General features: G+C 37.5%; 1 protein-coding gene across 1 annotated transcript in view; it reads right to left on the minus strand.

Annotated features, from left to right (window-relative positions):
- slc9a7 (solute carrier family 9 member 7) overlaps window positions 1–14,330 on the minus strand; it is a 75,052-nt gene that overhangs the window by 28,817 nt on the left and 31,905 nt on the right. The window contains exon 13 of the mRNA XM_022675805.2: window positions 1,512–1,571. Coding sequence (XP_022531526.2) covers window positions 1,512–1,571 — 60 coding nt within the window. The remainder of the gene's footprint in view (window positions 1–1,511; window positions 1,572–14,330) is intronic.

Below are 14,330 nucleotides of genomic sequence, written 5' to 3' on the forward strand. Positions count from 1 at the left end.
CATTTTCGACCAGTCTCTAGCTTATTATTAAATCATTAACACTGACCTTAAATGAAGCAAGTGAGACCTGCCCTTCTTTAAATGTACTAGGTTCTTTTCTGACCTCATGGATGAGTAGTTCATGCCCTTTTTGAGTAATTTTGGTAGGCAGAGCAAACTATTTTTCACACAGGGCTAGATTAGTTTGTATAGTTTTTTCCCCTTAATAAATGAAATCATTTATATTTATTTAGGTTAGATTTGTCTGATGTTAAAGTTTATTTGATATTCTGAAAAATTTAAATATAACAAAAATGCAAAAACACAAGAAATATTTTTCACGCCACTGTATGTGTATTGTATAGTTGATTTGAAATCATGAGGTCACATTTTGAAAAACAGAAGTATTCATAAACAGATTTAATTATTACTCTTTTTGTCTGGCATTTTGTTTTTGTTCCCTAAGTGTTTATACAGGTTCTGTTTACAATGGTACTGTTATTCCATCTTTAATTCTCCATCACTATTGCCCTATTGTCTTGTGTCTCTTGTCTTATGTATGTCTATGCCTGTGTCCTTGTTGTATTGGACATTTAGTGTCTATCATTCTTTTATATTAATAATACAAGATATTTTTTATTGCTGTATTTACTTTGGAAAGGAAAGTAATGTAATTTCAATCATCTGTATGTACATATGCAGTCAGGTTTGGTCAAAGAAAAATCATATAAAAAAATTTAAGTTCAGTAAAATAAAAGTTACGTTTCTTAACATGAAACAAAACATTTATTTTCACTGCCAGGCAGGTAATATTACATTACATCTGTAGGACACAGAGCCTCCCTGTGGTATTGGGGGTAGTCTGTGTAGTCGCTCTGTGTCATTAGCAAGACAATAGGCAATAAGTGGTTCACAGCAGGGGAGCGGGAGAAAGAGGGCGTAGGTTTGCTTTACACAGGACGAAAGCTGTGTACACATTTTGACGAGAGCTGCCCAAATTTTGCATGCCACTGTACATGCACCCATTCACCCATGCACCCATTTCAACCCTAATCACTCACATTCTTCTTAATCCTACTACATTCACTCTCCTAACCACTCACACAAACTGCCTTCATTTCAGCTGTTCAGCATCCAGCAGCTGCTGACAGTAAGCTCAGGATTCAAACGTTGCCATTCATACTTAACGCAAAAAAAGAAGGAACGAAGAAACTTAAACTGCAGTCCCAGTGATAAACTGCGTGAAGTAACTGTAACATTAGAGCCCTGGTGATTTGTACACTTTTCCTCCCCAGAGAAATGAAGATGAGTGCTTCACAGAACGCTTTTAGAACAGCCGTGAGAAGAAATCTGAGAGGACACTTCTGTGCTGAGAGGGCACTGTTCCAAGGGCTTATCAGTGTTCCTCTCTCTCTCTAACATATGCTCCCAACACAGTGTGCAGTGTGTATCCATGAGACCCCAAAGAGACATTAAAAAGAGCCGAAAGTGACCCAACCACCATAAACTCCCTGTAGACCTATTTACATTACCTGACGTAATGCAACAGCTTCACCAGTCGCTCCTTCTCAGCAGCAGAAGCTTGGCCAACCCTAAACAGCAACAGCATACAAATAATACCTCAATCTATTCCCATACAGTCAGACCACACGCCGTTATCTGACGTTTTACAAAACACTCAATACCCAAATTCCAAATAAAAATATTGTCATTTAGAGCATTTATTTGCAGAAAATGAGAAATGGCAAAAATAACAAAAAAGATGCAGAACTTTCAGACCTCAAATAATGCAAAGAAAACAAGTTCATATTCATAAAGTTTTAACAGTCAATATTTGGTGGAACAACCCTGGCATGTTCTCCTCCACCAGTCTTACACACTGCTTTTGGATAATAACTTTATGCCACTCCTGGTGCAAAAATTCAACAGTACAACTAGGTTTTGATTGCTTGTGATCTTCCATCTTCCTCTTGATTATATTCCAGGGGGGTTTAATTTTTAAGTGGTCTCTTATTTGTTCCCAGAGCTGAATAGCGCAATAATGTACAAAAAAGGAAATTTATCATCAATCAAATTTTAAAAAATCAGAAAATGTGAAAAAATATCAAATGATCATACACATATAATCCGATTTAAATAAAGGTTTTCATTTATCCAAGAAGATCTGATAACCCAGTGAATCTAAACCAATCAGAAGAGGCATATGTTAGTGGGCATCAATAGTGATTAGGGGACTCCTAATGAGTGGGCTGGCGTAACTGCCACTTTAAATTTGGGAGAAACTGGTATAAAATAAAGAAATGATATATGGTTAAGTGCTTATAAGGTCCTAGATCACTGTTATAATTTGTATTATTTTATTATGTACGTTTGTATTTATGTTGAAGTACCTTTAAATGTGTTTTATTAATATAAGAAATGTTTACATAGTATTGTAGCCTGTATACAGCAATACATACATGTTGTGTTTTTGTGTGTGTTTAACTAAATGTGATATTGTTACACATGTACATAAAGTATATAAAGTAATTATATAAAAATATTTAAATGTATCAATACTTTCTTATAGCGCAGGCCACAGGGGACATTGAGTGAATCTATATGCACTCAGAAATCCATTCATTACTGCAGTACAGTTATCTGAATATTTAAATAGTCATGTAAACTGCCTATTGTGATTTTCTCTCTACAAATCAAATTAAGAACTTTGATAAAGAGAGCTGGATTTTAGCTCAATATTTGTCTTTTGCAGTGAATGTAAACCCTCAAAGCCTGAAAAGCAGTGTGCTTAACATGACGTTTACATCATTGTTTATTTATTGTTTATTATTTCCTGACTCCTGGAGAGTTTTCCTATTATCTGATTATTCACGTTCACGTAAACATGTTGAACAGATTACTGACCAACTCTGATGTCCTACAGTAATCAGGTTATGAAGCTCCAGATGTTAGCAACCTTTCCTAGAACTCTCTTAAAGAAAAGTACAAAATAAAATGTGCCACTGGTTTGAACCTAGACAGCCAAAGAAATACAGAAAAAAGGTCGTAAAAAAAAACACAGTCCCATCTTCACTGAGAAGTGACTGAGGGGTTTGGAGAGTTATTTCAATAGTGTGCCAGTTCAAACCTTTTCAAACTAAATTTGCCCAAAATGCTGATGTGAAGTAAACTACAGCTTTCATTCATCATCAGCAGGTTTTGGTGTTACTCTTGTAATACCTTTAACATACTAACAACTTATAACCTCATTTCCTTCTTCCCCTCTTTTCCTCCTCTATCCAACTTTTCCATTTGGCCTCCTTTAGGCCCTGTTTTTTACCTTAAACTTCTATGTTCTATATTACTATATGTACATCATTATTGTAAGTCGCTTTGGACACAAGCCTCAGCCAAATGTAATGTAATGCAATGTAAAATAATGTAAAAGATGTTCTACTACCAAACTATTCTTGCTTTACATCATTTTCTACAACAACATGTAACACACACAGCCAACATGTCAGCAACGCCTTTTTCTGGTGCTCTACAGAAAAGGCACCTTAACCCTCTAAATTGGCCCTCTGTGTCCACAGAGCTCTGTGTTTATAGGAGGCAGGTAGGTCCAGGCAGGTTCAGCTCCAGCTGAGGCACAGAGGGTGCCTCTTGGCTCAAGTCCTATGCAATAATGTGAACAGAGCCACAGTCAGACCCCTCAGACCAACAGTGACTCACTGTCCACTCCTACACACAGTCCTACACAGCAGCAAACATACAGTACACTAAACCAGAAGATACAGAGCAGAACAGCATTGATACACAGTTTGGCACTGATTTAAGGTTGATGATTTAACTGCATACATGATAAGAAGGGCAGAACTGATAATAGAATTATTTATTAAACCAGTCTGGTAGGTCAACTACACTGTCCTAATTCATGGTCTTTGTAACTGGTTTTGATATTCACCAGGGAGTGTCGGAAGAAGTCATATATTAATATTAATATTTAAGATTACGCTACAGACAGTTAGTTATCACCTTCAAAATGTTATAGACTTGTGCCTACGACTGCAGAACAGCAGTGCCAATATTACACACTATAGCACGAACCTCAAGTGTATTATTGCAATTATACCACAGTTCAATTATCGCTGTTTATTAAATTGAATGAGAAAATACGATCTGTTTGGTTATAAACACTCCGCGAGTTAAAACAGTTCCATTGCTGCTCTGTTTGTTGCTGCGTTGTTTGGTTTGTAAGCGCTGCATCATTGCTAGGTTACCTGTATGTGGCGAAGTAAAACATGGAGAGCTTCGGTTACAGTGCGTTACCGGCTGATAACAGTACTCATAGAACACCTCTCAGCCAATGACACTGCAGGGTCAGAACTAACTGTGGTATAATTTTCAATATATAATGACCAAAGCTTTTGAAGTATTACTCCACCTCATATACACAGTACATATGACCTCAGCCAGCACTTGAAAGACAATTATGCAACTAGTTCTACAATTTAAAGACAGCCACAATATATTTTAACGAGTGCATAAATTAAGAGTTCATAATCTATTGGCTTTGGGATCCATGTGGTCCAGCAGCCTAAGCTGCAATCACTATGACCCAAGGATCTCAGAATCATTTGCCATCAGCAGCCAGAGTCTGAGAGAGCACAATCAACCTCGCTCTCTCTGGTGATGGCGGTCAGCATAGGCGTCTGTTGGCTAATGTATTGGAGGAGGCATATGCTATTCTTTACCGTCGTAGTGCTAAAGGGGAATTATAAGTTATAATAAGGGAGGGAAATGGGTAAGTGGCATCACAAATTGAGTAGAAAATGTAAAAAATGTAAAAAAAAAAAAAAAAAAAAAAGTAAAAAAAAAAAAAGTTTTTTTTTTTTTTTAAATAGGCTTAGAATATACTTGTTCATTATTATTAGTACTTTTTATTCCACATTGTACTAATCCCAAATGAAATTAGAATTTGCACAGTGTCTCAAACTGCACATAACATTAAATAAAGAGCAATATCAATGAAAAGTTTTGCTAGGTAGGTAGTAGCGTACATTGTGGTGTTTGAGATGCAGAACTTGATCAGCCAATCAGAGTCCAGTGCTATAGTAACCCCCTGCTGGGACTAATGAAGAGTTAATGCAGAGGTAATTTCTTTAATTGGTTCTTTTTTTACATTATCTCTCTCATCAATCTGTACTCTTTTAATGTAACTGCCTCACACACGTCTGAATCCATTAAAGGATATTTTGAATTACAGATACTGATTTCTAAAAGATATACTGGACTCTATGCTAATTCAAACAGAGTTAAATTAGCCTTTAATAAAATAAAATAAACTGTTTTAAATCTACTGCAAGTATGAATATGCTTTGCATGGGTGACCCAACATTAGGCACAGATCATTTATAACACATTTTCTTCTTCCCACTAAATTTTCCACTGGACCATTCACTACTAACAGCATAAACAAATGAAGGTTGTAGAGTCATGTACCGCACAAGAGGTGAAGCACAGCCATAAAGCATACGCATTGCTTGGTAGACTGATTACACTTTCCAGTGTTTGGGAGAGATTCCAGTCATCATGAATATGAATATACAGCTATAAACTACCTCATAAACAGGCCTTTCCAAAGCATAAACCCAGCTTGTACTTCTGGGAAATGTTTGTGTATAATGCTGTAAATGGAAGAGGTACAGGAATAGGACAAAGCAAAAAAAACATGTATTATTGGTAACAGTGGCCAACACTGGAAGCTCTGCTGTGTTCCGTTTACTGGCTGCTAGTAGTTTCCCCACATAGGATTCAAAACCCTGACACAGGCCTACAAAGCCACAAATCGACCAGGCCTTCCAAACTTGATGGCAATGGTCAAAACCATAAATTTGAATCATTGAAACTTTTGAGCTTCCAGTACAGTTTTACTTGACTCAACATCCTTTAGGATCCATGGAAAAAAAGCATCCTAACTCTTCTCTACCCTAGCACCAAGGTGGTAAGGCAGACTTCCACTGGAAGTCACTTGCGCCCTCAAACTTAAAGTCTGACTAACGACACATCTTTTCAAAAGTTACTTATTTTCTAGGTATCTCCCAGGTGTTCAGCATCTACGCCCAAGGTATCTTTTGATTCTAGCCTCTACAAACTAGTTAAGAATATTTTCTAAGTAAGCTGTTCTGGATAAGAGAGTCTATAAATGACTTAAAGGACTTAAAACAAAAGTCTCACTTATTATTTGTTTCGGTACCACTTTAAACTAAGGCTCCTTTATAAAGGGTTTATAAATAGCTTATGAGTAAGTATATATTAATTAGGTTATAAACCATTAAAAAGCAGTTACAACACATAAATAGGAAGGGCAACACTGGCCTGCTGTGTAATTCCACTTTTGTTTATACTGTTAAACCTAGATGCTAGAAGCTAGATGCTTATTTATTTATTTATTTACTATTTACTATATTTGTTCAACTCCTAACCATTTATAAACTCCTTTATAAACTATTTATAAGCCCACTATAAATAAGCCTTATTTTAAAGTGGTATTTTTTTATCTTTGTTTTCAGTTTTTTTTAAAGATTGGGTCAGTAAAATTAGCATTTATCTATGGCTTAAAGGGCCTAACAGAATAAAAAAATACGCACAATGTAATTAAGTGGCTTTTAATTGATTGAGCATAATGACAGTTGACTGAACCCAACAGACACGTGAATAAAGGTTTCAAGAGGAACCAAATGTAGACATGTGTTTGGTTCAGGTCTGCCTTTTCCCAGCACACTAGAATCAACACTGACCAGCATGTGACCTAAAGGCACTTCATTGATTTTCTTGTTAGAGGAATCTCAGCTAAAAGCTTCTTTTTATCTTGAGCCAGGGTATTTAGCCTGAAGTACAGCAGTACTGTACTGTGAGGGGAAACGCTGGTGTTCTTTTCTCTGATGTAAAATGACTTTGTTCATATTTTTCCAGCCAATGATCTGATGGCCTGTTTTAATTGTGCATTGATTAGTTTGTAGTAGCCCTGAGCGGAAAGTTCACTATAGTCAGGACGGAGGCAGACAGAGTGTAAGAGCATGAAACAGCGTGAGAGAAAGAGAGTGTGCGAGAGCAAGCAAGTGACAGATAGACAGATGGAAAGAGATGCATGCAGTTGCGTGCATGTATAGTGCTGCAGCTTCACTCATGAAAAAGTTTCAAAGGTCGGAGCAGAATCAATTCCAGTGCAGCTGGAGAGTGTTAGAGTGTTTATTTTAATCATCAAAGTCTATTAAAGTCTGTTTATCACAACACGTGGGTGGAAGTGCATCATCAGACAAACAAGGGGACCTCGGAGTTGTTGATACTCTTCAGGTTGGAAAAGGTTATAAAGGGTAAGTAACTTCTAAGCAACTGAAGGCCTCTCTCACATTGGCTAATGTTAAGAGTCCAATATCAGCATAACACTGAAGAATGAAGCATTGCAATGAATGCTGCATTCCAGCAAGAGATCCTTACCCCATCTGTAACACATGGTGGTGGTAGTATCATGGTTTGTATTGTGTATGTATGGTGATGTAAAAATTAATCCTGAATCATATGAGAGAATTCTAAAGAAAAATGTAAGGACATCTGTCTATGAACTGAATCTCAGAAGAAGGTGGGTCATGCAGCAAGACAATGACCCTAAGCACACAAGTTGTTGTACTAAAGAATGCTTCAAGAAGCACAAAGTTAATATTTTGGAATGGCTGAGTCAAAATAGTCAAAATATCGTGGGAGTACCTAACACGAGCGATTAAAATAAAGAAGCCCACCAACATCCTAGAGTTTAAGCTGTTCTGTAGGAAGGAATGGGCTAAAATTAATTTAGTTTATATTATAAATCTGCATACTTATTTACTGCATTTCACATTTTCTTTGTTTAATGTTTAGATATGAGGTTCAACAACATAATATTATGACTGGGTTGCATTTGTTCAACAAATAAGTTCACCCTACAGGCAATACAATGCTCATGATAATTGTGCACTAATGTAAATGCAAAACGCCTCTGCTTCCGGAAAACTTGCGTTTTGTCATTAAGGCTACATTTTCTCTGACCATAAAACTGACCCTACTGACAAATACATTTAAAAGAGCTTTAGTGCAATTTATCTGCATGAGCTCAGCCTTTCCTGCATGTTTAGCGCTCATTATCCAGTAGTTACAGCATCATTAGGGTCTGATCCCATTATGGAACAAATGCACAGCACGAAACACATGCAGGAAAACGTGATTCTCTAAAGTGAACATCAAGCAGATATACGGCAGTGGAATGTCATCACTGCCTTTTAAAAGGTCTGTTTGTGGATTCTTAGCTTTGTTAGCGTGGGCTGGAACATACAGTGCAGGCAATGTTTAATGCGCCCACCCACAAGCACAAGATAATGATATAATGACAGAGACAGAAAGACATTTACTACGCATCTATTTACCCTGTTTACATGAAATATTGAACTGATAGATTTTTTTTTATGGGAAAAGTTTATAGGTATTCTTAAATCTGCAATTCTGAACTAGAACAACATGTTCTTATCCTCCTAAAACCTGGTGTTCAAGCATCACATTTTGGGTTGTCTAGACCACAACAATGAATTTTGCTCTACAAAGGCCTGGTGTCCTCTTATGAGGCCATTATATTGTCACCTAATGGTGGCAGAAGAGTTTAACACATTACAGTTTCGATTTTGTTCAGAATATCTTTATTCAGAATCAACTTGAAATTGTAAGGAGAAAATCAGCATAAAAAAGCAGCTCTATTACACTGTAGTGTTGATCAGGCTGGTGAGGGTCAGACGTAACTATAAGAAAGTCTTGTGTGCTCTTGGTCCCTCCAGGAACACGGCAGCTAGTCTGGGCCTGTGCTGCGTCATACATGCAAAGCCGGCTTTTTAGTGGCAAAATATTTTGCTGACTGTCTGTGATGAATCACAGGAAAAGGAAACTCTGAGGATGAGAGGAAGGAAGTGACAAAGTGGATATCATCTCCCCCCTCCCCAACCCCTATAAAGACACTCAGCTTTGGCTTAGGCAATAGGATTATCTCAGCTATGCTGCTTCTGCGACAGAGCCAAAAGCTTCAAAAGACATGCTCTCCCTAAGGCTGCTGTACAACACAGTAACACAGGGCACAGCTTGTTCTATTCAGGAGTAAATCCTGAGTATGTGGGTCTCCACTTACATTAACTTTAATGAACTGGACGTTAAAGTAATGAACATTACTGCTGTTAAATCTGTTTAAGGTAATATCTACACCTTTACAAGTTGTAAACACAATGTTGAGTTAAAAAAAAGAATCCCTGTAAATTTATTTTATGCTTCCTACTGAGCCATTCAAATGTTGGGCGCAATAAGCAAATACTGTATTCCTAAATCATGCTTATCTAATGGAAGGACGAGCGGTTCTTTTTACATGTCTGCTGAGCTTCTAATGGTGTCCAGACTTACTATTCCTCATTTTCCTCACTTTAAGCAAATGTTATGGAGTTTTCTTTGAATTTTACTTTAACTCAGTTGAGTTTCTTTCGTTCAAATTCTAATTAATGACTGTTAAATATGGATAGTGCAACTTCTCTCAAATTGTGGCAACTAGCTAGCAGCACCATGGTATGTAGCTCTGAAAAATTCCATGTTTCAATTTTGAAAGACAATATTTCATCCATTTTCTATTTTATTCTGTGTTTCCATTTATAGTCTTTACTTAAGGCAGATAGCTTTCCTAATTCTAAAATTTTACACATTTTAAATTTTTTCTCCAAAAATAGCTTTCTGAAATGCTATTCTGCTGTATTGTAAGAAGGCGGGGTTAAGTGATTGACAGCCTTGGCTAAAACAGACTGCAGGACTTACTTGCATGACACACTTTCTGTTTATTACATGGAATAACAGAGTTGTAGTCAACCGTACATTAACTGCATTTTTAATATTGAAACAATGAGAAATGCTGGATCTGGGAGAAGAATGTGGGTCAACCCATTGCATGGGTGAGTTTGGCTCCACCTCTGGTATTTACTGCACGTATGACAACAGGGTGGACAAATTTGGCTTCAGTATCATAAAAACAAATAAAGAAAAGGGAAACACAGTGACCATATTGTCTACAATCACTTTGCCCAGTTACTCGGCAAAGAGATTGATGGTTAAAAAAAAAAGAAAAGTCAATTTGCTTAATACTGATGTAAGATAAACTAGGTGTGCTCTAATTTATTGTGCCTTAAAAATTAAAAATGCCCTCAGAACTGAAACTCTCTTCAGAAATGCAGCATAAATAGGCGGGGCTAAACTGTGAAAGACTAAAAAGGAAAAAATGCCTTTAAACTAACTGCTATTATTTCGACAAACTGAGGATATTATATTTTCAGTGATTTGGGCCTTTAATAAAAAAGGCCATTAATTAACCCAACATTTTATAAGTACCTAATAAAATTTATCAGCAGTGGTATCGTGTCATCTCCAGAAATAACATTGTATGTGACCGATAGACAGTAACTTTAACCACCTAGGACCTGGCGTCCACATGTGTGGACATCACGTTTTAGGTTGTCTTAAACACAACACTAAATTTTGCTCTACACGGGCCTGGTGTCCTCTTATGAGGCCATTATACTGTCACCTAGTGGTGGCAGAAGAGTTTAACATGTTGCATTTTCGATTTTGTTCAGAAATTAAAATGAACAGAAAACACAGTAAATGTTGAATGTTCAAGGAGAACTTCAAATAAGTCATACTCCTATAAGGGGCAAAATTGCAAAATTGAGACTTCATTGTGTTTTATCGTAATATAAAACTACAGACCTCATTTGTGGACATAATTTTTCTCAGAAACTACATAATGTAAAAATGATCATTCTTTGTTTTAACACTAATCAGGTGCCAATAAGCCAAAACAGCAAAAAAAAAACATAAGCACCCTAATGAAGTATCTAATGTTTACAGCTCCATTATTTTTTTAATACAGAACGCTTTAGTCATGTTTATAATACTTTTTTTAAGGATTTTATATATTTTAACAACATCTTTTCTGGCTGCAACTGTACTGCACATACTGTAAATCACTGTCTCACATACACACACACACACACGCTTGTGTAAAACATAGGGCCCGGGATTAGAGCTCTTCCTTCAGGAAACTCCAGAGTGACCTGGCACAACATCTGGTAAACAGTACAGAGCTAACCGGGCCCACTGTCACCCACAGGAACCCCCGGTATAAACACAGGAGACCGGGGACAGTGGAAATGACGAAACACAGACAAAACACGCCAGGCTACACACATGGCTACATTAAACTGAGCCAAAACCTGCATCACTTTGGCTGCTAATTGTTGTCCTTTGCTATTTGTCACATGCAAATTTCAGCGTTGACTGGCATGCATGCAGTGGCCCAGCAGGAAAATAGGAGGGGTGCCATCCTGCTGGACTCTGCATACATTCCCAGATTAGCAAGCTGTTCCCTTGATACATGAAAGGCCAGGCACTTAATAAATAGTGCAGGCCTGAATTGCCATTAGATAACCACTGAACTGCTCATCTTTTGACATTGATGAAGCCAGTAGGGGTTCAACTAGATTAGAATTCTGTACTGACAAGCCAATGCAGCGTAAAATGTCAAACACAGTGAAAATTTGACTTGGGCTACCCATACTGTGCCGAATGTGGACATAACCTAAGATTCTTTTGAAGTAAAATGAGGGCTGGATGTTAATCTACACAGTTTTCTCTCCTGAAATCTGTTTATTTGGTTAAATAAAACACTTCTTCTATTCTTTTTTTTTACACAGTAGGCTTAGATTTCCAGATTTCCACTAAGGCTTGGGGCAGCAGCAGCAGCATTAGCATTATCGGCTAACAGTAAATGCAGCCTGACAGCTATACAGCTACGCTGAGGAACCCTGAGTGAGCTTGTTTTAACGCAGTAAACACGCAGGCTACAGTCCAATATACTCGCCTCTGAACACTGAAAGAGCTAGCGCATGGCGACTAATTCTAATGTTGCTTCAGCAGGTTCAGCAGGAGGCTACAGGCCGGTAATACTCTTTTCTGAATGGCGAAACAGCTGGCGCTTAGTGGCTAATGCGATTGCTGCTCCAGCAGTGCTAGCCAGGGTTAGCAGCAGGCTACTCGCCTCTGAACTGCAAAAGAACTAGCGCTTAGCGCTATTAGAGGCTAATGCTAATACTGCTCCAGCCTTAGTGCTGGAGAACTAAACTTCAGAGGAGTGGCTTTACTGCTCCTTACAACCTGAATGGTAAAAAATAAGATTAAAAGATTTTAAGTGTGCTTTATAATGCAAAAAAATCAGTTATGCCACTTTTTCACCATTTCATATATTAAATAACCTAAATGTATTTTGGTCTTGTGTTTTAGCTGCATTTCTTGCTGGCGGTTTTCTGAGTTCGATTACTCGCTGAGTTGATGACAGACCAAAGTCTGTGTGTGAGCTCAGTCTAAAAGAAGCTTTAAGCTAACTCTGACGTTTTTTTGCTTCAGAATCTGTTCCAGTAAAGTGCTGCTGCTGAAAACAGTCCTAAATGTAGAGTATACACTGTAAGAGGACCAAAAATGAATGATTCATTGTTCTATATTGATTATTCAGTTTATTCTGCCATTTTCGGCTGAATATTTTCAGTTTCATCCCTACACAAAACTGCTTTTCTCTTTACACTTGTGAGCCCAGTAGGGGTTAAATTAAATTAGGTTAAATTAAATTCTGGAGAATTCAAACATATAATGGGTCCATTGTGGACAATAAACCTACTTGTGATGGGTATGGTAGTGATTACTTATTACTTATGAATATGTAATACACAATAATATACAAGTAATATACTAATTGATTCGATATATCATCAGTGTCAGATGAAATACAAGTTTCTCCAAAACAGTAACTTAACAAGAGTAAGAAAAAACCTTCTTATCAATGGAAGTAAATGTCATTTTATTTTAGTTTATTTTAGGTAATTTTGTAGGATTTTTACTGGTCCGTTTACTAAAAAAAGGTTCAACAGTGTATGTGACAGTTTGCGTGTTTTATCGAGTTTTGTTCAACAAAAATGGAGATGAGGCAGAGCAGGGTTCTTTCCCATTATACTAAATATAATAAAATTCCTTTATAGGACAAAAAACAGCCACAATCCCAACCCACGCTCTGCACATATTGACTGACTTAGAATCGGAATATTGTCACAAAAATGTAAGCACTGATTTGTTTTCTCCTGTAAGCTTTTACAACAAAGCCTGGGTCTGATACCCTCAATTTAGTTATAAAAAAACAACAGCTAACATAAAAATAAAGAATGTCTCCCTCTGTCTTTGTTTCTCCTGCCAAAACACTCCAAATCTCCTTTACTGCATAGCAGCATTACAAGCAATAACATGAGCCATTTAGTCCCATCCACCGTCTAGCATCTGTCATCAACATTAGCGCGCTATAATCCTCTTTATCTCGAGAACTAGAGGCACTTATTAACAGCATGCAGAAAGCTACAGCCAGCACAAGCCTAGATAAACAACCCCCCCTGCTTTTTCCATCAGTCCTGAAGTGGCTGAGCTTCAAAACCGCCTCAAACCCCTCAGCCTGTTCTATTCAGCACATTATTATTCCATTTATTCTCCTATTTATTATTAAATTCCAGACCACAGGAGAACAGGAGGACTCCTGACGTAAGCGTTTGGATGCTTTCACAGCTGACCAATCCTGTCTGACTGCCATGGGCTGAACCATGGAGTCGTTTACTTATTGTCCTTCCCAGCTCTGATAAGCTGCACTCCACCACACAGCATGTTTTGCATAAAGATCTAATAGCTAATATGAACTTCCCTATCAGTAATAGACTGCTCCTCCTCGTCTGCTTTCACAAGAGATGTGCTGCTGCTCTCCAACCCCATTCTCTGTCTGGGCTCTCAGGCCATCGGTCACTATGGTGATCATACAAGAGCAATACAGTCCAAAGAGGTCATCGGTTACTGTGGTGAGCGTTTGCGCCCCCTGCTGGACACTGGCAGGAAATTACATCAGCGTTAAAGGAACATTTTGTTAACATTTTCCCTTTCAATCCAAATACAGCAGATCCAGCATCTGAAAGTCTAGCTTTTTTTAGCTTTTCCACAGAACCTAGACGTGATTGCATGTTGCTGTAAAACCATGCTGAAGTCATCCATCTTAAACAGTCCATCTTATTTGGTTTTGAAATACTGGTTTCTATAAAAAGTCAAAGTTTCAGACAAAAATCATCTACTTTTATTCGGAAATAACCTGTCAAAAACATTCTATAATAACAAGAACAATAATATACCAAGTATCTCCATTTTTGTGCATTTTTAGTTTACTACATAATCTGAACACACAA

Source organism: Astyanax mexicanus, chromosome 5, assembly GCF_023375975.1.
Source record: "Astyanax mexicanus isolate ESR-SI-001 chromosome 5, AstMex3_surface, whole genome shotgun sequence".
NCBI lineage: Eukaryota > Metazoa > Chordata > Actinopteri > Characiformes > Acestrorhamphidae > Astyanax > Astyanax mexicanus.